The sequence below is a fragment of the Seriola dumerili genome, unplaced genomic scaffold, assembly GCF_002260705.1.
Source record: "Seriola dumerili isolate Sdu_G_001 unplaced genomic scaffold, Sdu_1.0 BDQW01000309.1, whole genome shotgun sequence".
NCBI lineage: Eukaryota > Metazoa > Chordata > Actinopteri > Carangiformes > Carangidae > Seriola > Seriola dumerili.
The window spans coordinates 2,379,846-2,405,850 of record NW_019174564.1 but is presented as its reverse complement, the minus strand read 5'-3'; the positions used below and the strand labels follow the sequence as shown (position 1 = coordinate 2,405,850).

Sequence of the window (26,005 nt, the reverse complement as noted above, 5' to 3'; positions counted from 1 at the left end):
CAAATGCTGGTGCTACACACCGCCTCGCACTCCAAATCACATGTGCAGACATGCAAGTGTGCACACGCATGGGAAAGGATATTACTCCAAGTTTGCATTGCTCATAATTCAGGCGTTTCATGCAATGCACAGCAAGAGGCAGGCAAGCATGTACACACTAAGACAGACATACACACATGCAGTACATATGTACACTGAATATGCCAATTTAAAGTGAACTTCCCCATGCATGAATCAAGAAGCACTTTTTTTTTTTTCAAGCAGTGCAAATCTTACAAGCAGTACAAATCAAGTGCTACCTTGCAGCTTTCCAACAGAAAATCAAATAGGCTTGAATAAATGTCATTGAAGTCACTCTCACAAGAGACAGAGAGAAGCAGCTTTGACATTCAGTGGTATAAGACAGGCCTCTCTCACTCCCAACAACTGCCAATAGACACGTATTATGGCTTCACCGGCTCCAGTATATATTAAAGAGATGTGCTTGAAACTAGAAATAAAGGGTACCAATTACTAATTATTAAAAAGACACCCAGGGGCTAATGCTGTGAGGATGACTGTACAAGTCTATGATTATTAGGAAATTTTATGAGCAGTGTCAGAGAAAATCACCAGTAAAAATAGGACAGTGAAAGAGGTTATTTTGACAGATCAATAGAAGATGCATTAATTAAATATTTATATGCGAACACTGAAGTTGCAGCTACGACTAAATTTTCCCTTTGAAAATTAAAAGAAGTCAGATGAACAGTTAAAACTCTTGTGCTTCAATTGTATTTTGCTTTAAACAGTCAACCTATTTCTGCTTGCAGACGACAGAGGAAGCCAGCCCATTCAAATACCCTATATTGGACCAGATTATATCCAATATGAAAACAGCAAGAAAAAAAAAAAACTTGTGTAAAAGACTCAAAATACAGCTGCTCAATAATATTTCTCCACCAAATGTATAAACATGACATTGCCGAACCATGTAATCACTTGTTATTCATGCTCATCTACTGGGCAAATTTTGAAAATGGTATCAACTTAAAATTACTGTTTACTGTCATGGAAGAACAGTCACCACCCCAACTGTTCTGTATAATGATTCAGAAGTTTTCCTTTGCTGTCAGCGATTAATTAGGAGGGGAACATTACTGAACTGTTAACAAAACCTCAGCGTTGGCCTTTATTGTAGCTGTGTTACTATTCCTTTGAGTGTACTTTTACACTTACAAAGGAGTTGTAATTGGCCATTATGCAGACATACTGCATATTCCAGATTCATTTAACTGTACACAGACCAACACAATGAAATGCCACGGCAAATCCAAAACAGCCATTAGCATGCTAACAGAGACGTTGGTGCTTATTTTGTATGGATGATACAATGTTTTTGCTAATTTGTGCTGGCACTAGCATGCAATCCCACTTTACAGTATAACTTTATTCCCAGGGAATAGAGGCGTCTTATTAAAATCTAATTTTGTGCAGTTTTCTCCAAAGAACAGGCATTTAATGAAACTGGAATGCATGGTCTCTAATGAGCACGAGGCAGCAAGATGTTACACTGAAGAATTCATTTTAAGGTTTTTGTGGCACAAACATATTCAATGATTTTCAAGGCTTCCCCAATCACCACCTATATTTGTTGTGCTATTTTTATTTACTTTTTTAATGCACAGCACCAGTAAGGATGGTTTGTGTGCATGTAGGGTTTCTGAAAAAAAAGCTTTCCCAAATACTGTATCTATTATGTATATCCTTGTAATAGTGGAGTACCAGCATGTATTTTTTAAATCTTTCCATGTATTGCATACAGTATAAAATTGAACAAACTGAGTACACCCCTGTGTAATTGATTCAAAACAGTGTTGTCTTGCAACAATTGTATTATCTTTAAGTTAAAGTGTAGTGTATTTGATCTTATGTACAACTAAAAAACAAACTTTTTTGATAGACTACACTGAAAATGCAGGCCTCAAAGTACAACCTCAGTGCAAACAAAAGTCAGTTTACCTGTCACCACTCCAACAACAGTGATTACACCTGTGATTTCCAGTTAAGGCTTCTTGCATGAAGGAGGTTAAAAACAACCTGTGAACCACAGCTTCCTCAGAGTTTGGCCTGGGTTGTGTCTGATGCAACATGACTCCACGCGGATATAAGGAGTTTCCTGAACAATTAAGAAACTGGACTATGGGATTTCACAAAGATGAGAAGACGGCACAAGAGCATCAGTAAGCTACTAAACATAGTTGCAGCAGTGGTATAGGAAGAGTCATACTTGCAATAACAGAGGGCGTAGTGGCCATCCTTGAAAAATGATGCCACGCTCAATTTGCTATTTATGCAACCTTGCATTGAGAAACTATGTTGCATGAAGTTAACCTCTACAGATGGCATCCAAATAGAAAACCATTGCTCACAAAGTGGCACAAAACTCCAATATTACATGTTGGCAAAAGAGCATGAAAAGAGGCCTGATGAATATTGGCAGCACACTCTTTGGTCAGATGAAACCAAAATAAATTTGTTTGGATCAGATGGGGTCCAGCATGTTTGGCGTAGACCTGGCCAGGACTACCACAGTGCCGACCGTTAAACATGGAGGTGGGAGTGTGCTGTTACGGGGGCTGCATGAGTACAAAAGCTGTGGGGGTGATGACATTTATAGATGGCATTCTGTTTACACAAATACTGCATGAAAAATGACTCCCAGTCTCAAGAAGCTTGGTAGAAGAGGAGTTTTCTGACATGACAATGACTCAGAACACACTGCAAAAATCACACACAAAAGTTTGTAAAGAAGAAAGAAGAACAAAGTACAACCTGGTCAAGTATGTCCCCTGACTTGAATCCAATAGAAACCAGAAGGCAGAACAGCCAAACGACTACCGCAAAGAACAGCTGGACGGCAGAACGTCTCTCCACAGATTTGTGCAAGAACGGTATCATCGAAGACAAGGAGGATCGAATTTTGTCATCAAAAATGAAGGTGGACATGCAGAATATTAAAAAAATTAAAAAACTAATAAAATAATGTTATCTCACTAGTGAAGGGTATACTGACTTGTCTTGCAGTTGGTTCTTCAATATGGGCATTTCATTATAGTTTAGTGTTTTCAAATTAACTGGCTTCACTCTTCTTGGGCTTTGATTAAACACAAATAAAATTGTATTAAATTAACTGAATTTGTAATTACTTAACATTTTATTGATATTGACTAGGTGGTGGACTCAATTTTGTTATTTGATGTATTTGTCTATTTGTTCCATTCAGGTTTCATTTTCATTGTATTGATTTAAGTCAAGGCAATGAGGCAGTTTCCTAGAAAATCCACCCAATTACTTTATTTTAAGACATTATGTGTAAATATATTATATTTTAACAATACATTATTGTATTTAAGGCAGCACCAGGAAAAGTTAATTTTAACTTTATGCAGTTAAAACAAATATATCCCCATGTGGAAGAATAAAAAAATAGAAGAAAAACAGAGGAAAACAAAAAACAGATACAACTTAAACAAGTTGTAGAAGATCCAGAGTAACAGCCTCATGGTGCATGTTTTGCCACAGAGCCTTCACAAGCACATTGCCACAGATTGCACAAACCTGTCCTACATGGCAGCTCAAAGAGATCTGCCGGACAACAGCTGCGTCAAGAAAAACACTTCCATTTCAATTCATTGTGGACCAAGAAAACATTACCTTTAATCAATTGTGAGGCATCATACAGTAGCTTGGGGATGCCTTACTACTTCAATATTGCCTCAGGCCTTGACCAACAGGCCTCAGGCAACAGTGCGCCGAATATATTGCTTAAGGATAAGTAGCTTTTTTTTTTTTAACTGATTAAATGACACATCTCACAGTGTGAGCCAGCTCGCTTCAGAGTGTAGCACGGGCTGTACCTTGTGCTACGAGTTTGCACAACAAGCAACATGGTAAACTACTTGACTGCTGCAGAACTGAGTCACATAAATTACAAGCATCTTTTCTGTATGCACAGAGTGCCTGTTTGACTTTGATATAAAAGTCCTCAACCACCAGATAACTTTACGCATCAAAAACACACATTAATGCAGTGATGCCAGGAAAGCAGAGTATGTGCGCTGGGTTAGATCAAAGGGTGTTTCATATCAGTACTTGACTCTGTCATGCACAAATGCTTGTAGACTCTATCTTTCCTCTTTAATAAATGAAATTCTTGCAGCCATAATAATGTTCATTCACCTACAGCCATACTGAATGTGGGAGGTGTAGTCCAGATTTTCAAAGCACTGTGAATCTACCACAGTCTCCTCCAATGCGGCTACCTGGAATAAATCTTTCATAACTAGCACCGGGCTGCTGCAAAGCAAACGCCACTGGTAGGCTACAGCTGTGGAGGCTACTCGGCACCGTGTTATCATGCTCAGGCTCTGCATATCATCAGGAGTATGGGAGGTAATGACATCCTGGGGATGCAATGGAGCAAGCAATTTAGACAGCTCCAGGATATTTTAAAGGCATCACTGAACCCCTTCCCAAAAATATTTACAAAGTTCTTTTCTTTTTTCTGTGTTCTACTGTAGCGGCCAGATGGTTTTTATTGTTTTTCTTCATTTGTTACAAAAATGTCTACATATTTCTATGATTCTCACTGTATAATCAAAACAACTACTGTTTTTCTCATAGTACAGGAAGTAATAAAAATACTGTGCACATTGAAAAATCTGACTGAGTTGGGCAAGGTGTGTGTGTGTCAAAACTACACTTATAGTGGGGATGGTATCATTCGTTTTAAACAGGTGTCATACTTCATGGTGGCTTGAACTTGGCTGTTCTTCAGTGAACATCGGCTGCTCATTTTGACCATCGGAAGGCCAACTGAGCCAGGTTCAGTGAAATCAATATAGCACCAGAGACTCTGATTACAAATGCTGACAATATGGCTGGCATGGCCGCATTCCTTTCTAAACAGCATAAAATACCACTTTAGAACTCCAAAAAGTGTTTTAGTGACACCATCTGTTCTGTGTGGGAAGTTTGGATTGCCATATGTTCATATTTAGGATGTCATATATTTGCGCCTCGTGGCTCTGCACCGCTCCGACAACAACATCAGTTTCCATTTGGGGTAAGTTGCTCTGGACTTTCCTCTCCATTAAGAAAACATCATTATGTCAGGGTGGGGACCGCACAGCTTTTAAATGGGATGAGAAGAGTTGATTTGATTGGCCGCGATTGATGCCAGCCCCTGACACAGCCGTCGATAATGAATTCGTAATCAAACCCAGTTTCCAACTCCGGTGCAGGTGCCAACTGTGCCACAGGTGCCTGTTCCTGGATGTGCACAAGTAGTCACATCCTGCGCATCCTGCACAGTTGACTTCACTGTGTGCCATGGAATACTAATTTATGAAACCAGGGATCCCTGGTTCTTCTCTGCTGCATGCATATTTTTGTACCAGGAAATGCTGAGATTTGCATTGAATTTATCTGTGCAGGGGCACATCTACCAGTCATTTACTGTTCAGTGGAATTGATCTAATATCATTCCTTACTTTATGGTTTCATGCCCTTATCCATTAACAACACCCCTAACCCATAAAAATCACTAGTGAACCTTGCTGGACCAAGGTTGCTTTGCTGAACGGACATTTGTGAGCTGCACTATCAAGACGACAGGAACTACCACTGGTTTCTCCATAAAGTTGTCAAAAAACCCTAAATCTGCATGACACTGTTTTTAAAGAAAAAGACCGACATCACCCTCTGTCACACTTACTGATCAAGCACAGTTATGCAGTATTGCCCAGTGATGCTGTGTATTGTGCACTACTGGTATGTGAAAAAAAATAACCTAACAGAAATTTTTACCATTTCCCGGTTACCATGCCTGCATATAGTATTGTAAAGCTAAATGAGTTTGCTGCTGCACTTACCGGAACTGTTGCCCATGATGAAGATTGACTTGCTGTTAGGCATCTGTCCAGGTGAGTCTAAACTGAGAGTCACATTGGTGGAATTGAAGTCAGGCTGTTTTCCACACAGTAGCATATTGACACTGCCAATCATGTCCTCTTGGAAATCCAATGAACGAGCAGCCTTGAAGATGGTGGAGTTCTGCAATCTGGCAATCTGGATACAAGAAAGTCAAAGGAATTTTTGAAAACACTTTTTTTTTCACAATACAAATATGGATTTCACTCTAATCTACACAATACAGTGGCCACACCAACCTCCTCAATCACTGGTAATGCATTTTGAGTGGTTTTCCCCATCAGTGCCGTGGTGTCTGCTGCATTCAGATCCAAAGGTAAAGGCAACTAAAGAAAATAATCAAACGTATAAATTAGGCTTGCAGAGGTGTTAGCTATTTGCTATTAAATATGCAATTGTTTAAATGGTTTTCATGTCTTGACAAAAATAGAATGTGCACTGTATGTTCTATATGGCCAGTTGCATTTCTTCATTCATTTATTCATTCAGATTTTATGAGATTTTAATGTTTAGCTCAACCTGTGAATTGTATGCTGGCACTGGTTAATAAAAGTGTGTTACAGTGACATTCTGAAGCTACACAGTATGAGTCCAATTAGAAGAACTAAATGGCATGCCCTTTCAACCACTGTCATTTTCATGCATCAAGTGTCAAGTATAGGCTGTATTCAGAGCACCTGTATTGTCTTTCCACATACAAAATTACAAAGCTTTGAAGTGTATGTAGGTGGGGAGATCAGAAGGCGGAGAGAGGTGTAAAAAAAAAAGAGGTGTGGTAACGCTGCATGATGATTTTTTGTTTTTTAATAAAATTCTATTCACAAACAGAATCCCAATAGGGCACAGTTTGGACAACGGCCTGGCTACTGATTGAGTCTCAAGTACATTCATTTTGGATCAGTGTGTGTGTGTGTGTGTGTGTGTGTGTGCAGAGCAGACATCAAGAGGAGATTTAGTAAGAAAGCACAAGCATTCTTCTCAGACAATTATGAGCAAAACATCTGAAAATCACCTGTAAGAGATCAATGGAAGCAGATTTCAACATTGTTACTCTGTCACATTAGATGGCAGAAATTGTTAAACACAATTTCCACTGCACTTTGTTACTGAGGCTCCAATGGTCGTCCTTTTGATATCCAGGTAAGCTGATTAAAAAAAAAAAAAAGACTTCTACAGTCTACATTTTCTGCATCGAACAAAAAAGTTGAGATTTATTGAGCTAATGAGCATCAAAGGAGATTACCCTATCTGAGACAGACTAACCTTTGAATGACCCTTGTTGAGCGCCAAATATATTCAAATGCTTCCTCTTTTTTTTTTCCCCTAGCTTTACCATGTGTATTGTGTTCTGAAATGATTTTCAGGAAATCCAAACACAAAGTTGTGGAACACCAATGTCTTAACCATCCTCTGCCACTCACTACCTCAGTGATAAACCCTGACTTCTTCCCCTGTCCTTTTCTTTATGTTGTTGTTGTTATCACAATCATTCAGCAATGTCAAGCTTTAAGTGTGAAGCCTTATGTTCTTTTCCATCCATTTGCTTGAGGCGCTGAAGAGCTTTTCCTCCATATCTTGCCTGGGTTTTCTTTTTTTTTTCTGTGTCTGAAAATGCCTGTGGGCTTAAATTGTTCAAATGCTCTCTCCTACGAACTTCCTGCCTTATCGCTTATTTATTGGATTTGCTGTCCCATATATTTTTTCTCAACGATAAACTCAAAGAAAAGTGCAGGCTTTCATCGTCCCAACGGGAACTGAGGGATTTAAAAGAATTCATGAAAACATTGGTTCTAATAAATAATTCCCACCTGATTGCATGCATTCTAGTAAAATCACTGGAAGACACAGAGTTGCACATGACAGCGACAATTTTGAAAGCTTAGACGCTATGGGGCAGAAAATGATTTCTCACTAAAAGTGTGCACAGGAAAATTACATTAAGATAATTGTGAAGTAATAAATTACAAGTGTTGAGGTCCAGGTGGTGGATTTGGCCCTGAAGTGGCTGCATTATCAAGTTTTAACTTTAACAGATATTTCTTTATCTCTCTAAGTCACAGAGGCAGACAAGCATAACATTTAACTTTTTAAATTGGTTACTGAATTGGCTGGAACAGAAAATCATTGTCTTTGCATTTCATTTACTGCAAGCCATGCAAGAATTAGAACAGACCATTTGCCTGCCATATTCTTAAACTACATTAAGTTGTGTCTTACAGCAGGTAATTAATAGTATGTCCATGCTGAAAGTTACCTTATGTAGCCATGTTTTTTTTTTCTTATTAATGCCAAAAAAGAAGGCTAAACAGGAAATTTTGTGCACAAAAAAACATACACCTTCGCAATGGGTGTGGGTTTCGTTTGGGGACACATGAGGCAGAGGGTCCAGGGGTCCCACCCCAGCAAATTTTGAATGTTATAAACTTCAATTTCTGCATTGTGGTTTATTTTAATGCACCAATTTGTGGCTTTTCTGCACCAATTTATAGTGGAAATTATAGATGTAAAGGAAAACACAAAATGAAGGCACCAGGGGACAATTCATAATATAACGGAATATAATGCAGTAACCTAAAATTCAAATGTCCCACGCTGTAAATAAATCACATGCTGCCATTCTTTTGACTGTTTCGTACAGTTGCTGCGTAATGCTGGAGTGGCTAGTCTATCTTAGCTAGCTAGCAAGCTATTATTGATAGGCAACATTAGCCTTAAGATTAGTTAGCAAACTAGCAATCAACGCCTCTGAAAGTTAACTCCGTAAATGTAATCTAGTGTCTCACTACTTACTTTGCGTACTTTTTTAACAAATTGTTCTCCTCCTTTTCTGTTCTACCTCCTCCGTGGTTATCTACCTTTCTGCGTCCTGTGCACACGGCACCAGAAGAGAGGTGGAGGCATACGTGCCGACAGGAATCACAACACTGTGTTTGTGTGTGAGAGAAAATACTGTTGCATCTATGAGTGTCATTATAGCGGTTTTTATTGGGGGTGGGGCTAAATCCACCCATTCCTATGGCATTTCATTATTGCATTGTTGTTGGCATAAAGTTTACAATATCACACTGAATAATTTCATAACATCGATTTCAGCAACAATAGGTGGATTAGATAGCTGAACCTTGTGGCTTAAAAACAGCACTGTCTCCTTCAAATTATGTTTATATACCACACTGCAACAGCAAATACCTTATGTAAAAAACTCATACACAATGCCACATTTAATAATGGCAGCAGAGTCCTGTCTGTGGGTAGGCTTAGGCAACAAAAGGGACTTTGGCTAAAGTTAGGGAAAGTTTGTTTTAAACTTGTGGACCCCCGCTATTTGTGACTTGCTAAATATGTAAATTGACAACATATCATGATAATGTGAATAGAAGACATAATCCAGTCACAAGTCCTACAAAGTGCATTTGTTGTTGCAGTTTGGTTGTGTATGAACGTAATTTCTAGGAGACAAGGTTGCTTAAAATCGTTTGCTCAGCAGCTCAGAACCACCTTTGAACCAACAACTCCACACTAATAGGCCTACTCGGTAGTTTAGAACCCAAATTGTACTAGCAAACAGTGAATAAATGAGTAAAGGTGTATACAGTTGTGCAAAACAAAATTAATTTCTCTGTCACAGATGGCACTAAAATATCTTTTCACTTCCAATGTCCACACAGGCAGTTAACCAGCTGGAGGGCCGACATTGTTAGTTGTTGTTCAGTGCCATCTGTGACTTCAGAACTATGCATGTTTCTCTGTGACTCAGTGCGTCACTTAAAATTCGAATTGCTGGGTAAAATATGAAGGTTACAGGGCCACTCATTGCTGCGAGTTTTAACAATCTGATCATTTGCCGTCACCACATCTGGTCCGATGAGAGAGAAAGAGAAAGAGAGAGAGAGAGAGAGAGAGAGACTGCTAACACCAACTCTAAACCAACTCTTTTGTGTTATGTGGGATGATCAGAGCACTGAGCTGTGCAGCAGCTGCCAGTGACTCTACAGGTATTGATGTAACATGACCAAGAGTGAATGTTAAAATGCTAGACTTCCACAACTGACAATACAGTTTGACATGAAACAGCCTGACAGATGGTTCAAACGGATCCTCTCAAGTTATTCCTCGGTTACACAAGAGTTTCACTTTCACATTTTTAATACCACATTCATTAGCCCAGTGACAGTGAAATTTGGAAGGAAGCTGGATGTGGGTGATGAAGTATTTCAAATGTAGACATTACAGTGGGTATTGCTGCTGTAGTGTCCCCATAAGGCCAGTTAGAGTAAACACAAGTCGTTAGGTTTTGTCTAAATTAGACTGATTGCGTCTGAGTTACAATTCAAAATTCCTCCAAGTTTTATCAAACTCATGTTAGACAAGTTGTGAGATTTGTTCGTTGTGTGTGTTGTGTGTGTGTGTGTGTGTGTGTGTGTGTGTGTGTGTGTGGAGGGGGGCAGCGTGAAAGGCTCACCTCCGACAGCACTTTCCTCACATCCAGGTTCTGCAGGAGTACTTGCTGGGTGTTAATCAGCTGCTGTGGAGTGAGGGAGCAGCTGACATTTTGAAAAGCCTCCTTTTCAGCTTGGCTGCTAAATTGGACATACTCATCCAGATCTGTCCCCTCACACAGGATCTTCCTGAGGTTGCCAGGCCTTGGAACGCCCATCATCTGAAGGAAAAAAAAAACAAACAAAAAAAAAAGACACTAACTCTGGTAGAAGTTGACAAACAAGCAAACTTTGCATCTGACCTTAAATTTATTCATTCATGCGTCATGTATTTGGGATGTTATGCAAACAGAATGCATGCTAAATCACATTCCAAGATCAGATGTAAAGCATTGCTTTCTTTTAATTAAGCCTTTTTTTTCTTTTTTTTTAAAATCACCTTCTAATTAATCCTGACATTCTGTACATATGCACAAACACCAGTGACACAACACGGCAGCGGTAAAAATGTGACAGACACAAACATTTACTCCCACACGCAAAGATGCATATACACAGTCAATTTGTGTCATACCAGACAGTATACAGTGATACCAAGCAAGACAGAATACACGAGCAGAGGACAAATTATGGCTTGTGAACTTTTTCTCTCTGGGCACGTAGACCAGTTTTGCACCCTGCAACTATCATGAGTGCCTCATACACAGTAGGGATGAGTGCACACTGTATTTAAGCATCCTTGTCAATGCCAGTAAAACATAATTACCTTCTTGCAGCTTCTCCAATATTACTGGGGTATCAGTTGGGGAACATTTACAGGCAAGACATTTGTTACTCTTATTGCTGTTGCAAGTTCATTTAGTTCCAAATTACCTACTGTAGGCAGCTTCAAATGACTTTTTTTTGTCAAGCAAATACTACATTTGGCCTTGATTATCAGTCCCAGAAGCACTTCTTGGCCAGGATGTTGTATTCTGAAATATTCACTCACAATACTCCAAGCACATTCGGTCTTTAGAACATTATGGTAACATTTTAATTCCTTTATTTACAAGGTTAGGTGGAAATTCTTGTTTCAAAGTGGCTGGGATTCTTACTCAAGACTGTTTTTTGTTGCTGCATTCACCACGCTAGCAGAGCTGTGAAATGATACTCACCGGATTGACGTAAACCTTCGCATTTATGAGGCTTTGAGTGACTGTTCCTGGCACTGACAAATTCTCTGTCAGATGTGTGGAGAAAGTTTCATCGTCTCTTAGAATACTCCTCAGGGCCACTGGTTGAGCTTGAACATAAAGACGGAGAGACATTACTTTTGCACAGCAACTGATACAGAAAAAAAAGACATATTTAAGCAGCAGTGTACTTGACATGTGTGATGCTGGCAGCTGGTCAGACATGGAATACTTAAAGGTCCAATATTTTACAATTTTCTGGTGTCTGGTGTTATTTGAAGTGTTGAAATCCATAGGAAGACATATTTGTAGTTTTAAATACTAAAAACCATCTCAATGCAGTCTTACATCTTTCTCGTGTTTCTCTCTGGAGCTCTAACAAGAACAGGGTGTTCTGTGTTGATCACTGAGCCTCTGTGACGCAAGGTCAGGCCAACCACAGGTAACATACCTTAACATACTGCTGTAGCATAGTAAAACTCAACAGTAAATGCTAATGGTGGTGGTCAGTCAGCGCTGAAATGGGCCATACCGATCAGTCAGTCAGACTGGAATTCTCCGATATTTCAGAAAAAATCAACTTAGCCACATCTGCTATCCTTAGGAAGGCTGTGCAATGACATGTTGGCTTCCTGACAATGACTGTGCAGCGTTTTGTTAGACATTTTTCTGTCTTGTTGCTTGCTAGGTTGGACGGTGGGTCCAGGTGGGTCGTGCTGGGGGCGTGGCTGAGGGCAGATGACTGTGCAATTGTTACATCACAAAATTCCTGAGCCCTGAAGGGTCGTTTTAAGGCACAGTTTCTGAATACGGGCTGTGTGCATTTCTCTGTGGATTGTATTTTATTGCATTTTTATAGCACCTAGACCTGCTCAAAAAAGATATGGAAATTTCACTTTCCACAATATGGGACCTTTAAAGGGAAATGCATTTGCTTGTTTTTAAGTATTCTCATAGCTTTGGCCATAAACTGGCCATCTGCACTGTAGATATTTTGCATCCAGCCCTGCAGCCTTTCTGTCTCTGCCTCCATTCTTTGACTATCCTCGCTCTTGCATTTGCTTTCCACACCACTGTACACAAATCTGAGTGCATGTAAGACTTGTGTCATTTCCCTAAATGGATACCTATGCCAACCATGAAGGAGAACTCTCTGTGTAAGTAATAGGACAGCAGCCACCCTGAAGTACTGGAGGATTTATTCTATTGTTGAAGGGACAAAGTTAAAGCTAAAGCTAAGGCCCCTGTCTTTAAAATCACTGCAGTGCAGCTGCTAAGTACAATTTTATCCGAACCGATGGAAACAATTGCCAAATCTTTGAAAAAACAAAGCTTAATGGAAAGCCAGAATTCTCAATGGCACTCTGATTTGGTTTTGTTATTGCTTCGAGTGGTATTACGGTCTGATGAATTTAAGTTTAAAATTCTGCTTTCTAGATGACTATGGCCATTAAATCCTTCACTGTTACAAGTATGGGTTGAGCACTTGAGCTGCACGAGGGTTTGAGTGGGAGACCATTTGTTGCTAAACATGCACCAGATTGTTAACCAGCCATTTTCTCCTGATTAACTTCCCACAGATAGTCAGGATTTTAAGAAGCCGGTTTCAGAACCAATTAACTGTTCATTGTTGCGCCCCCAGTGGCTTAGCTTAGCAGGGATACCGCTACAGTACATTCACACATCACCCATTCTCTGTACTGTACTGTATATATTGAATATGCGTTTTCTTCTCTCTGGGACTCCGGGATGTGCTGCTGAAATGATGAAGCAGTTACGTAATTTAATTAGATAACCCCTTTTTACGTAGTGCAATAAATGCTAGTCAGTCAATTATCAGGATGAGGGGAGGAGGTGACTTATATTATTCAAGGTTAAATTAAGATAAATGTTTGTTAAAAAATAACAATCATTCAATATTGTCTGGAATTAATTATGCTGTTTGATTTACTGCGCACACTCTAACCCCCTCCGTTTCCTACCAAACACATACAGTACGATGCCCTTCATGAGTGCAGGGGCATCTGGAGAGATGGACAGGGTGAGATTATGTGGAGGTAGAACATGCTCTGGGCCCTTTCCTGAAACACTGTTGCTTTTCTGATTGAAGTGACCGCCTGAGTCTTTTAATCAACCCTTGGTAAAAACAAAAAAAGGACAACACAATCACCTTTGACATCCTAGTCTTTTGATAGTACTCCATCCCCCATTCTTGTTAATGCCCTTTTGTGCTTTCGCCTCAGATAGCGAATCCCATTAATTATGCCCAGGCTTAGATCTTTGATGGATTTAATCTTGTATATTACAAGCCAGCGACCCCAAAATGCAAATGCCCCACGAGCCGTTTGTTGAACAGCATACAGCACCCCCACCCCACACACACACACACACACACACACACACACACACACACACCCACTTTAGCTTCTTGCAAATTAGGTGCTGTATGAAAATCTGAATATCATCAGGCTAAATGAGCCTAATGCAAAGCAGCAACTTATCAAGACAAACGATCTGTCAGTCTGCATGGCAAATTGCATCATAAATAATCACACGCCATTGTTTTTGAGGGATAAAGGGGAATAACAAATCCTCCAACTTGTCATCCACATGAAGGGGATACTTTCCTTGATGAGGCGTACTTAACAAAGACATAACAGAGTGATTGTTGCTGAGGCTGAGTATTTACTACAACAGTGTATTTTTTTCATTTTTTTATTTTTAGCAATTTCTTGGTAGCAATTAAACTTTTTACATCAAGAAGGAAGAATCTACACTTTGATCCTGCTGCTCTTCACCCTTTTCTGTAATATCATGAACAGCACCGCAAGAATGTGATATTCACATTCTCTTACCATTACCAGGGTTAGACTGTGACAAGACTGAAGCCCACTGGTTGATATCATCTGCCAGCAACTGTGCCTTGCTGAGGATAGATCTGTTCACCAGGAGGGTTTGCAGCTCTATCAACACTCCAGCAATTCTGTTTTACCAGAAAGACAAAAAAAAAAAAAAGATAATAAACTGTAAATATTATGTCTGTGATATAATCTGAAATCATAACCAACATATTATATTATTCATCCTAGTGTATAATATCTAAAAAAAAAAAAAAAAAAAGATAGAAGGGAACATCCGAGTACGTACATGGACTTGTTGAAGTTGTTGACCTGGCCCGGTGTCTCCCCAGGCGTTGGGTAACTCAAACAGGGATTGTTGATGTTACAGATCATACCTTGAATCCAGGGCAGCACACCAGCTGATGGCATGGCCTTATTAGGGTAGTGACCTAAAGGAACAGAGCAATACTTATTCATCCTCCCAGCTGAGTGGCTCACTCATTACTGGTCGGAAAAATAGATGCAGTGATGTCACGACAGAGGTTAATATTTTTACATCTTCGTGCTGGATCATCATATGGCCCTCAACATTTTCATTTGCATTAGCTTTGAGTTATGAGCTCTCACAGAACATTAAAATTTAAATGACTCGTGAAAGAGAGTTTAACATTACAACTGGGTATCTACTTACATTGGCCTTTGTGAACTGGCTTATTGGTGGACCGCACACCCACCAGTATGAAGAAGAGAAAAAGAGGCCATATCATTTCAATGACCAGTCGCACCTGCAGAAATGACAGTGGTCTTATTTTCATAATTTGCTTATAAAAACATATTTAGAACATATTATGGTTCACATTCACTTGCATTGCTTTCTCAAACTTAAAAATGTGACATCACAAAGATATGAGGAGGCTGTGGAGGTGTATTAAACAGAAACAGATCTTTGACAGATTTTTGTTGGTTTTAAAGGAACAGTTTAATATTTTAGGAAATATGCTTCGTCACATTTGGACAGAGAGTTATGTGGGAAGATAGCTAGTGCTCTCCTATCTGTTAAATATATGTTAACTATAAGGGGCACAGGCAGCATTCAGTTAGCTTAGCTTAGCACAGAGACTGGAAACTGGCAACTGCTCCCAGCTAAGAAACATTCCAGCACAGAAGCTGCCATAAAAAGGCAAATTGTTGTTTTTAGTTACACTTTGTTTGTACTGATTAACAAACAAGTAATGCTGCGTAATTTAGTGAGCATTAAAGGTGCTAGATTTTGTTACCTCTTAGCATAGACAGGCTAGCTGCCCCCCCCCCCCCATTTCTAGTCTTTGTGCAAAGCTAAGCTATTGACCATGCTGTGCTTATATATTATTACCCCGCAGTCAGTGGCTGACAGGCAATTCATACTGTTAATCATTGACCTCATGAATGACCTCATGTATCATATATGACCTCGTGTGTGTATCCATGTGAGCATATTTACTGCGTAGCTGCTCATTCCATAGTCCATATCTTTTCCTCTTGGTATTGCTATTACTCTAAGCACTTACAGGATTCACAGAGCAACCTCTGCGTGCGACTCCCCAAGCCAAAGCTATGACACATTCCTTATCATCTCCTTGCCACCCTCAGTCCTTTCCTGGATGAAGAGTACCAACCACTTCCTTGTTTTAATACAACCACTTCGCCCCCTGTGACATGCCAGGCTTTTCTTTCAACCCCAGGGAATGGGTGAGGAGAGAAACCTACAAAGCACAAATGGATGACCTCAAGGCATTACTTGTTCACTCAGTAGTTTCTCAAATTTTTCATCTCAGCTGGCCTTGAGGGATATTCTAGAGACAAAGTAGATTTTATACACACACACACACACACACACACACACACACACACACACACACACACACACACACACGCACACACACACACACACACACACACGCACACGCATATGTATAAAGGAAAACCCTGAAAAATGAATGTAGAAACAAGATGACAATGCCCCCATCCATAGGGCGTGAGGGGTCACTGAATGGTTTGATGTGCATGAAAATTATTTGAATCATACGCTCTGGCCTTCGCAGTCAGATCTCACCAGATCTCAACCCAATTGAACACCTATGAGAGACCACCATCACCAAAGCAACAAATGATGGAATAGCTTTTTGGAAGAATGGTTGAAGACTTGTAGAATCAATGAATCAATTCCAAGGAGCACTGGCACTGAAGCTGCGGTATACAATATGGGATATTACAGGTTCAACCATCCACATTTACCAAATACACCTACAAATGCTGAATCAAGCTATCGTGCTGAAGGCCAAGTAATATTTGTACAAAAGTAGATTTTTTTGTTTATAATGGCAATTCATCCTTGTAGTGAAATATTTTCAGCACAAAGTAATATCCAACAGTGGTTTCCAGTGAGATATTACAATGCTGCAGCTCATCCTTCCTTGACTCTTCACCCCACACCCTCTGCCATCCAGGCTTTTATGCGTCCCTTGCCACACCATGGCCCAGCAACCCCCCCCCCCCCCAGCCCTGCACTCACCCGCCGAGTCCTCTCCGCTAACCTCAGCTGACCTGCCTGAATACTCATCCCTCTCAACATCTCTGGTGAAGTGACCTGCTTAGAGGAATCAGCTGGAAAGCTGCATTCAGCCAATCCCCTGCTCCTGCCTCTGTAACATGTTCACACATAGTTTCTGATAACGCACATTAGCAGTAATAATAAGACAAGACCTATACTGGTTTTGTTGTCTTCATAATTCAACTGGAGGACAGGCAGAAGTGAGGAAAAAACAATAATATATATATATATATTGTTTGGTATGCTACAGCACCATGGCAACCTTGTGAAACTAAATTAAGGTTTCTGCAGCAGAATATGGATGAGGAAGGGAGCTGAACACACTATTTACTTGAGTTGGGTGTGTAGGCATATTGGGAATCTTCACTTGTAGAATTTTGTCAATGAATTACAGATGAGAAAATTGCAGAAAATCACTTGGCATATATTTTAAAAGAAACCGGATAGAATTCAAATTCAGTTCTTTAATTCCCTCCAGTGTGTGTGTCACAGAGGATGTAGTTCTAGTGAGAGGGTGAATTATCATAATGTATTCCAAAGAAAAGGCATGGAGAGGGAACACAGAGATCATGGGGACTTTCTCAATGTCTGGCTCCCCAGGCATTTGCCATCAGACACCAGCGTCTTTGTGAATAGATAATCTCCTCCTATGAAATTATGTGAAATACTGGACCATAAAATCAGTTTCATGCCTGTTATAAAATCTTAAAATGCTTGGTGAGGCATTCATATAATTGGTCATTAACCTCCACAGGCCCTCCAGAAGCACCATTGTCCTTGCTAACTCCCACTGGTTTTGTCTAATAACAATATTTCATGTTGACATTGGGCAAATATCCTACATACTTTGCACAAAACCACCACTGTCCCCTTACACATTCCCAGAGAAAAGTAGGCGCATATTTCTTCCTGATACGAAAGGATACCACCATGCGCTTTCCGGTGGTTGAGAAAATTAACAAGGGGTATATTTCTCAGATACAAAGTTGTAAAATTGCAAATGACTTTGCCTTGACTTGTTCCGAGAAAATGTGAACTTTCATGAAAGCTGTTTTCTTTTTTTTTCTTTTTTTTGTGCAGATGCCTTTTGTTCTACTCTGGCAACAGGCACACATGCTGTGCTCGAACCCCAAACAAAACAAGTGGGTGGATATGACTCCTATCATCACGTTCACTGCAAGAGTATAAATTAAAGAACACAATGCACTTCTTTGTATCAGTTATGTCTGCCTCAAAAATGACTCAAAAGCCTAACTAGATCCCTTGACAACTTCTTCTGACCCTTGAAATGCAGCTGTAACACATGCACGTGACCTCTTATCCAGGGTGGGTGACATCAGAGGCAGTAATACCCACCATATATCACTGCTGATCATGTGAAGGGTAGTGTATTTGACAAGTAAGAGGAAGTAATGACTGGGGTAAAGGCAACTGGTCACGCAGAGGGACTGACACTATAGCAGCAGGGTCAAAAGTGATCCCAGATTTTCTTTTGAATAAAGGCAATGTCAATATTAATGTTTTAAAATCTAGATTCATGCTAACGTTGGCTATGTAGCGATAACAAAACTTACAAACAGCTCCTTTAGGCAGTGAAAGCAGTTGGACTGTCAGTGAGAGTGTGAATGATAAAAGCAGTTAAAGTGATTGAAGTGTCAGTTGGTATTCAAGGGGTGAAGAGTAAGAATAAATAACCTTTAATTGTAAACTGCAATGTCATTAAATCTTTGGATGGCACTGCTGAGCTCAGGCTGGGACAGTTTGTGTGAAGAGCTAGAAAGAGCATTTGCCCTTCAAACAAAGCATTTAACATTCGTCACTCCCTATCCACTTCCATTAGGCCAAAGACTGGCTTTGTTAAAAGTAAAATACAGGCAATGTGACATAACGTGCAGAAGAGATAGATCTCCAAAAATTGAAGGTGACACTTTGAATTGGGCGGCATTAAGGTAAGATTGTTCTTGTTCTCTGGTGGGAGAGTTAAAGGCGGCTTACTTCTATAGGAGACAATTTTCCTAGTAAATCCCTCCTATTACCTCTCCCTCCCATGAATAACTTAGTTGCCCTTGATAACACAACCCTGGGACCATATCCTCATTTTCCCTCCATTGCTGACCAATTTTAGCAGATATACGTTGATTTGCAAAGGGGGCTGGTGAGCACAAGTTTACCTTTTGTCTCTTCCGGAGAGTGAAGTTCTTCCACAGGAGCAGAGTGAATTGCGTCAGGAGACCCATTATGCCTTATCCTGGCAATATCTTGCCAAAGCGTCGCTATGGCAACTGGCCCACTTAATAAACCCTGGAGGGAATAAAAGGCAGAGTTTGGTTTTAATACAGAGGAGCAATGCATCTTGGGGGAGTGCCACTAATAATTCACTTCCCCAGGCCTTGGGGCTTACGGTGCAGCACCTGTTCTAAGAATTATTATCACCTACACTCAGCAAATCTCAGGACGGGGCTATGTCTCAGCACGTGGTGCTTACACAGTTTGGAAGAATCTTTATTTAAGACCAGGTGGTTGTTTTACTTAATGCAGTGCATATAAAACTATTAGATCAAAACCCAAAACCTCCTTCCTCTTCCTTCTGAAAGGGGGGTGAGGCAGTATATTCTGTGTTTGTCTCATTAACCACCTCTGTGCTACAATTCTCTGTCAATTAACCAATGTTTTGTTGTTGTTGTTGTTGTTGTTGTTGTTGTTGTTGTTGTTGTTGACCAGAGTAAATCAACAATACAAGAACTACTGTACATGGACAACAGCTTCACTTTCCATGTGGACCATAGATTGCTGTAAAATATTCATTGCAGGTTTTATTAGCCACTGAACACTGATTACACAGATAATAAACAATTAGATCTGCTGTGGCATTTTACACTGCTACATCAAATATGAGCTTCATTAAAAACTCCACAACTGACAGTCTCTCCTTTGACTAAAGTTCGTTCACTGGCCTGCCCCTGTGGTCCCATTCATTACTACAGATGTGTTAGTTGTCTAAGACTAATTATACGTATGAGAGTTTAACTGGTTTACAGGTTTTAAATTAACACAGATGGTTGGGGGTAGTTGGGTCTAACCCATTGCAAAATCCACACTTAAACATACATTGAATATATGAAAATATGTATTTGTACTATATTAAAAGATACATTTGAATTCAAAGAAGAAGACATATTTGGCCTATATTCATATAAATGCGTTCCAAAAATAAAAAAAAAACACTGTCTAACTTTAACTGTATCCTTCACCATCATGCAAACATACTGTATCATTTGCTATATAATGCAGTATAGTGACAGTACATTTTTAAATGTATGTTAATTAATCAGATATCCATACAGAAAATACATTTTCACTGCATGCTGAAAGAAAAGAGCAGGCTTATTTTCCATAGACTTTCATAATGAAAACACACATACAACACACAGTATTTGATTTGTGTTGAGTGTGAGTGAAAAAAACAAAAAAAACAAAAAAAAAAACATTTAAATGCTTAAAAACACTTGAAAAAAAAAGAGTTATTAGTTGTTAATACTCAAAGGCCAAGGTGTATTTCCTAGCTCTGTTTAAAACATGTTGCAGAGCCCTTCAACTGATGCTCTGTGGAGACTTTTAGGATTAGAGTATGTGCACTAGGTGAGTGCGGGGGGTGGGTGGGGGGGTGGACGGGGATGGGCTTTTTAGCCCAAGGGTAGTCCTGACAAATGTGCCACCTTTTAACGCTCCATTTCCTCTCTCTGTACAGGTTCCATCTTCTTCCCTCTGTGTGTTTACATTATTTACTGTGACTTCATGGATGTTTTATTTACTGTCATGGGAAAGTTGAGGCTCCCTCACTTGCAAATGGCCAAATAAGCGCTTTAATGGGGGAAAGAAGAAGTGCTCAAGGCCATTCAACAATCTAGTATGGATTATTGGTGAGATGTTAACAGGGCGGGCATAGACTTTCCTTTCTAACATTTTGTTTTGTTGCCAATACCAATTTGTGGTGTTGTAGAGGCCGAATGCATTGAATCATGCCATTACTGCTGTTGTCAGCCTATCACATAGATCCCCCCTTTTTTTTAACAATAACATCACTTCCTCCACAGCAGTTCTCCTTGTAGTGCCCTATTCTTTATTTGCTTCAGCTTTTTTTGTGTATCACTGGAAGGACACGCTAGTGTACGAGAGTAAAATGGCCGTGGTCTTTACATAGAGGTCTAGTATATGCATGAACACTCAGCCCCATCAAATGCTTGTATAATTGAGTATGTGCTGCATTCGCTTGTGCTGCTTTCAAGCCCCGTCTTTTGAAACATGTAATGCACAAGAGAAGGACAGCTCGGTACCACCTCCACTTTAAATCACGTCAAGCATGAAGGGTAAACAACATCTCTAAGAATATACTCAACCCATACGTCAAAAACGCCAAAACGTGTATGTGTGTGTGTGTGTGAGTTGTGTTCGCATCTGTGTCGGTAAAAGATGGTGTGTGCGTGTGCGTGTGTGTGTGTGTGTGTGTGTGTGTGTGGGCGAATTTTGTGGAAAAGCCCAGCTCAAGGACTCTTTTTCAATTCCACATCTAAAGAACAGATAACAAGTAACAAGAGAGGGTATGATTGTGATTTGCATTTGCAGCTGCAGTGTTAGAAAACACAATGAACACAGATCTCCAGAGAACAAAAGCCATACAGTGTGAAGAGTGTTTTCCAGTTCATCATTTTAATCTATGACTAGGGGCACAAAGAATAATTGAAATAAGTTCTTTTTGCCACTTTCTGGACTTGTTTTTTTCACAAGGCTGTGGCCATCAGACGCTGTCATCTGCTTTTCATGGTATCATTAGTTCCAAAGAAAGTCCCAAAAAGGGGCAAGAAAGGGAGAAAAGAAGAGAGTGCACTGATACAGAAAAAGGGAAAGCAAAGTATTGAGAGGATATAAGTGCTGATGCATGCCTGGCATTTTGGGACTAGGGACAGCAAAGTGCATTATTTCAGCCCCTAGGATGATAGAAAGAGTAAACAGATATTTGTCATACAGCATGAGAGCAGAGGACGGCGGAGAATGCCTGCAACATCCGTTACAAGGGGGCCGCTACAGCCCTGTGAAGGGTATAATGGTCCCTGTGCTCCTTCATTCAATGTCTTTTTTCTTTTTGTCTTTCTAACTATCTCTTTCATAAGCTCCCATACAAATTCACTGCAGCAGGGATTTCATACTGTACACTGTGTGAAGGTAGGCTGAAGCAGCTTTGTTTTGATAACAGGTAATACATTCTGATGAACCCCAACCCTCTCCTTTGTCGCTATTTTGGTTGAAAGTGAGCAGTTGTTGTTTTTGTTTTTTTTGTCACTGCCATGATCATGCTGGCGATTTAATTGCAGGACAATTTAATCACCAGCATGACCCCTGATCATGCTGCTTTAGTTCACTGTACAACAATGAACTAAACTGATTAAATGTCCTAAAAAAAAAAAAGGAAACATTACGAGAATAGAGGAATTCTAAATTATAGTGTATAACAGTGTTCAAAAGATCCTTAAAACGGATACCTGTAGTTTGGGGTAAAAATGTGCTTCAAAAAAAGGTTTTTGCTGTTATAAAATTGCTAAAACTGTTTCACAGCAATTGGCTGTGGCTCACTTTCAGTTCACATTTAATGTTGAACTGGAAGAAGGCAGAAAAGTCAAATAAACCAAAAAAGTGCATGTGAATTGCGATAGAGTGAAGAAATAGCCCATTGTTTGAAACATCTGAAGACCTTCTGAAGTGACTTCATACTTCGATATCATCATTTGCAATTAGGATTTTGTAGCACAATGGCAATTAAAGGAATACTCCACCAAAAAAACCCTATGCTATCAAAAATGAAGCGTGACAGACTCCAAAGCCAGTTCAAGTCTTTGAAAAGTTTAGGACTACCTGCTTGCTCCTTCACAGAGGACTGCAAGTTCAATTCATGGGAGTTCAATGATTCTAACAGTGACCCAGTTTCAGGAAGTAGAGAAAGTCCATAGAAACTTCTCCAACCACTCCATAATTTATTTGTCCTCTGCCCGTTCACATGCTCAGTGTATTCCACAACACTCTTATTTCAGAAATGCAGCTGAATGCACAGCTTCCGTTAGTTGCATTGTGAGCGTGCCCAGTCGCCGTGGTTACTAGAGCTGCACATTTATGCGCTTGGCCGACTTGACCGGAGATGCAACTGTGTGATTGGCACCCGTGCATCACACAGTGCCACCGTGTTTCCATCTACATATGCATTGTTTTCGTTTCCCTTCCTGTTTTCCTTTTGCACAGGTTTCAGCAAAGGTTAGCAGCTTCTGTTAACCTAGCTCGGCTCAGCGACCGTGCCCTTCAGCCCCGCACTGCTCTGGCTCACGAGAACTTTTTTTTTCTACAGCATGCACCATACAACCACCCAGCCAGTGTTAGCTGCAAGAGTCTCAGTTGCATTACAAGACCCTCTTCTCCCTGTAGGGCCCCTCTCTCACCTGCTAGCTCCGCCAAGAAAGTTTACTGACCCAAAAGACGAATCGTGATTATACTCTAAATCCTCACACTAGAACTTTCTGGAACACAGTACTTGCTTTAAGGTGAAGTTCATCACTTATCTCGGCGATGGCTCCCGCTAACATCAGCTTTACACATCTGCTAACACAGAGTGAAATATCAGATTCTAGATGATCTAATGACCTGATATCAGACGTAAGCAGCAACTCCACTCCTTTGCTCTTATGGTCAACAACCCTCATGGGAAAGCATATTTTGTGCGACAAGATATTTTACTACTACAAAACAAGTCAATTACACCTCACTTCAGCAAATGTCTATGCCCCCCAGGATTACTTTAATGCCAACACGCTATTACTGTCACCATTTTTAAATGAGTTATTATCTATTGTTATAGCAGACTCAAAACTCATCAGTGCCCACGTCAACAAATAAATACATGTGCATTGAAAAAAAGTATTACCATTATGCATGCAATAAAACACACCTATTCATTTATTTTGCGAGACTGACAAGGGCACAGGCCCATAATTACTTATTTGGGCCACGCTTGAGAGGACAATGTGGCAACATTTTGCTGCAGAGTTAGCAAACTTAACACTTGCCGCACAGATGTGAGTTTTGACGATAAATAAATTACTCACTCTGGGGACCTTGGTTGCACCTGCATGAGGGATCTGCTTTTTGTTTTTTTTTCTTCAAAACTGTTTAATGACTTTCTTATTAAATATATTTCAAGCACAGAGAATTTAAAAGCACATGAGTGGATTAATCAGGTTGGTTGATGTGAACAGCTGGTTTGTAATTCACATCCTAATGCTTTTCTTTTCACGGACTTTTTCCAAAAGAAGTGGATTGTATTCGCTCTCGTGCGTAAGCGAAAGACACGAGGACACACTGAGCTAAAAAAAAAATAAAAAAATAAAAAGTGTGCACCTGCTCTGTGTTCAACACATCGCAGCGCATCAACCCTCACCGTGGCTAAATTCAAGCGATACAAACTGCATCGGTACGGTTTCACTTAATACTTTAAAAATCCGTCTCTGACTCAGCCCATTTGCCACAAATACTCCCTTTAATCAGGCAGACTTTAAGCTGTGATATTGGAGTCTGTCAAAATGTAATCACTGATATTAAGTAAGTCATTACAGGTAATTAGTTTAAGAGAAGTAATATTTCTAAGCCCTGGTAATTGTGTTTCCTGGGGCAACATGTCAATCACTTTTAGCAGCTAATTAGTCATTCATTAGAAACAAATGAAACTCATAAATAATAAAAAAAATGATAGGATAAATGTTAGCACTTAATGAATCATTAAGACATGTCATTCAAAAGGAAATTATTTTACACATACAGTATGCAGTACAGAGGTATAGGCTATATCTGGCACTGCCTCTTCACTACTTGCTAGAGCAGTGTGTGTAAATCATTAGCATGATGTAAGGTTGCTCAGCGTGGGCTAAAGTTCACTGTCTTTTCCCCTCTCTGACTGAGCTAACAAGCCGTTGGAGATTGAGCATGTTTTAAAAATCCCTGATATTCGATCAATAGCTTTCATCAAACACTAAAGAACAAGTACTTAATTTTCTCTGGTTATTGTGTAACGCAAAGGTATCCACTGAAATCCTTTATTTCCTTCACAGCTCCTTTATTTCCATTTTAAAAGCTGTCAGCCTGAAGACCAGTTTATTAAATGCTTTCAAATAAGATAAGCAGTTCTCGGGGCACTCTATTTGATCTGCCACAGACAAGACAAGTGGAGGAAAACAGAGAACAGTGCATAGATACCCAGGACTGAGCCCGAGCTAGCCTCGGGAGTCGAGTGCAAGCTACAATAATAACAACAACAGAAAAAAGACAGCATCACAGGAGGCTTGGCTACAAAACATGTGTCCTGTTAGAGAAAATCAACTGTCAAAAACAACGTACCTCCAAGATGTTTGGTTTGCACCCGTCAGCACATCTCAGGGCCTAAAGATGGATTTGACCAGCTTCAACTGCTGGGCCTTATGACTCACGTAAAAAGAAAGAAACCACGTTTTTTACCATCTCTTTCCCTCCCTCCCTCCCTCCCTCCCTCCCTCTCTCTCTCTCTGCCTGCCTCTCACCGTCGCTATCCCCTTTTACCTGGAGTCATAAAGTATGCAAATGAGCTCTGCTGAGCCTGTCCTGGCGACTGTAGCCACAGTAATGCCGCAGCCAGGAAGCACACAGGTGGTGTACATTACACAGCATGTTCCCTTAAGCTTAGCCCCGTAGCAGAGCACATATGTCCGCTCCTTGTAGCCCTGTCTTGAGTCACCTGATGAGGCAGAGAGGGCGAACAGGAGCACTGCCCTACATTTCAGCCGCCTTGTTTTTGCATTCAAGGCCTGGTGTAAGTTCGTCTCGCGGGGTGTCTCACTGTAAACTTTGGAATTTACTCACCTGTTGACTTAGCACAAATTATTCATGAACTAATTAGTCCTGAAATTAATCTTTTTTTCT

At 40.1% G+C, this 26,005-nt stretch overlaps 1 protein-coding gene across 1 annotated transcript in view; it reads right to left on the bottom strand.

Moving 5' to 3' along the window:
* The window catches only part of LOC111231607 (ATP-binding cassette sub-family A member 1-like), a 146,165-nt gene extending 120,636 nt beyond the window's left edge, over positions 1-25,529 (bottom strand). Inside the window, exons 1-9 of the mRNA XM_022758766.1 lie at positions 25,448-25,529; positions 19,189-19,318; positions 15,119-15,212; positions 14,735-14,876; positions 14,433-14,570; positions 13,586-13,611; positions 11,570-11,697; positions 10,436-10,633; positions 5,916-6,111 (exon numbers count right to left, since the gene is read on the bottom strand). Of these exons, the coding sequence (XP_022614487.1) occupies positions 5,916-6,111; positions 10,436-10,633; positions 11,570-11,697; positions 13,586-13,611; positions 14,433-14,570; positions 14,735-14,876; positions 15,119-15,212; positions 19,189-19,254 (988 nt within the window). The 5' untranslated portion in view covers positions 19,255-19,318; positions 25,448-25,529. The remainder of the gene's footprint in view (positions 1-5,915; positions 6,112-10,435; positions 10,634-11,569; positions 11,698-13,585; positions 13,612-14,432; positions 14,571-14,734; positions 14,877-15,118; positions 15,213-19,188; positions 19,319-25,447) is intronic.
* Between the last annotated feature and the right edge of the window lie 476 nt (positions 25,530-26,005).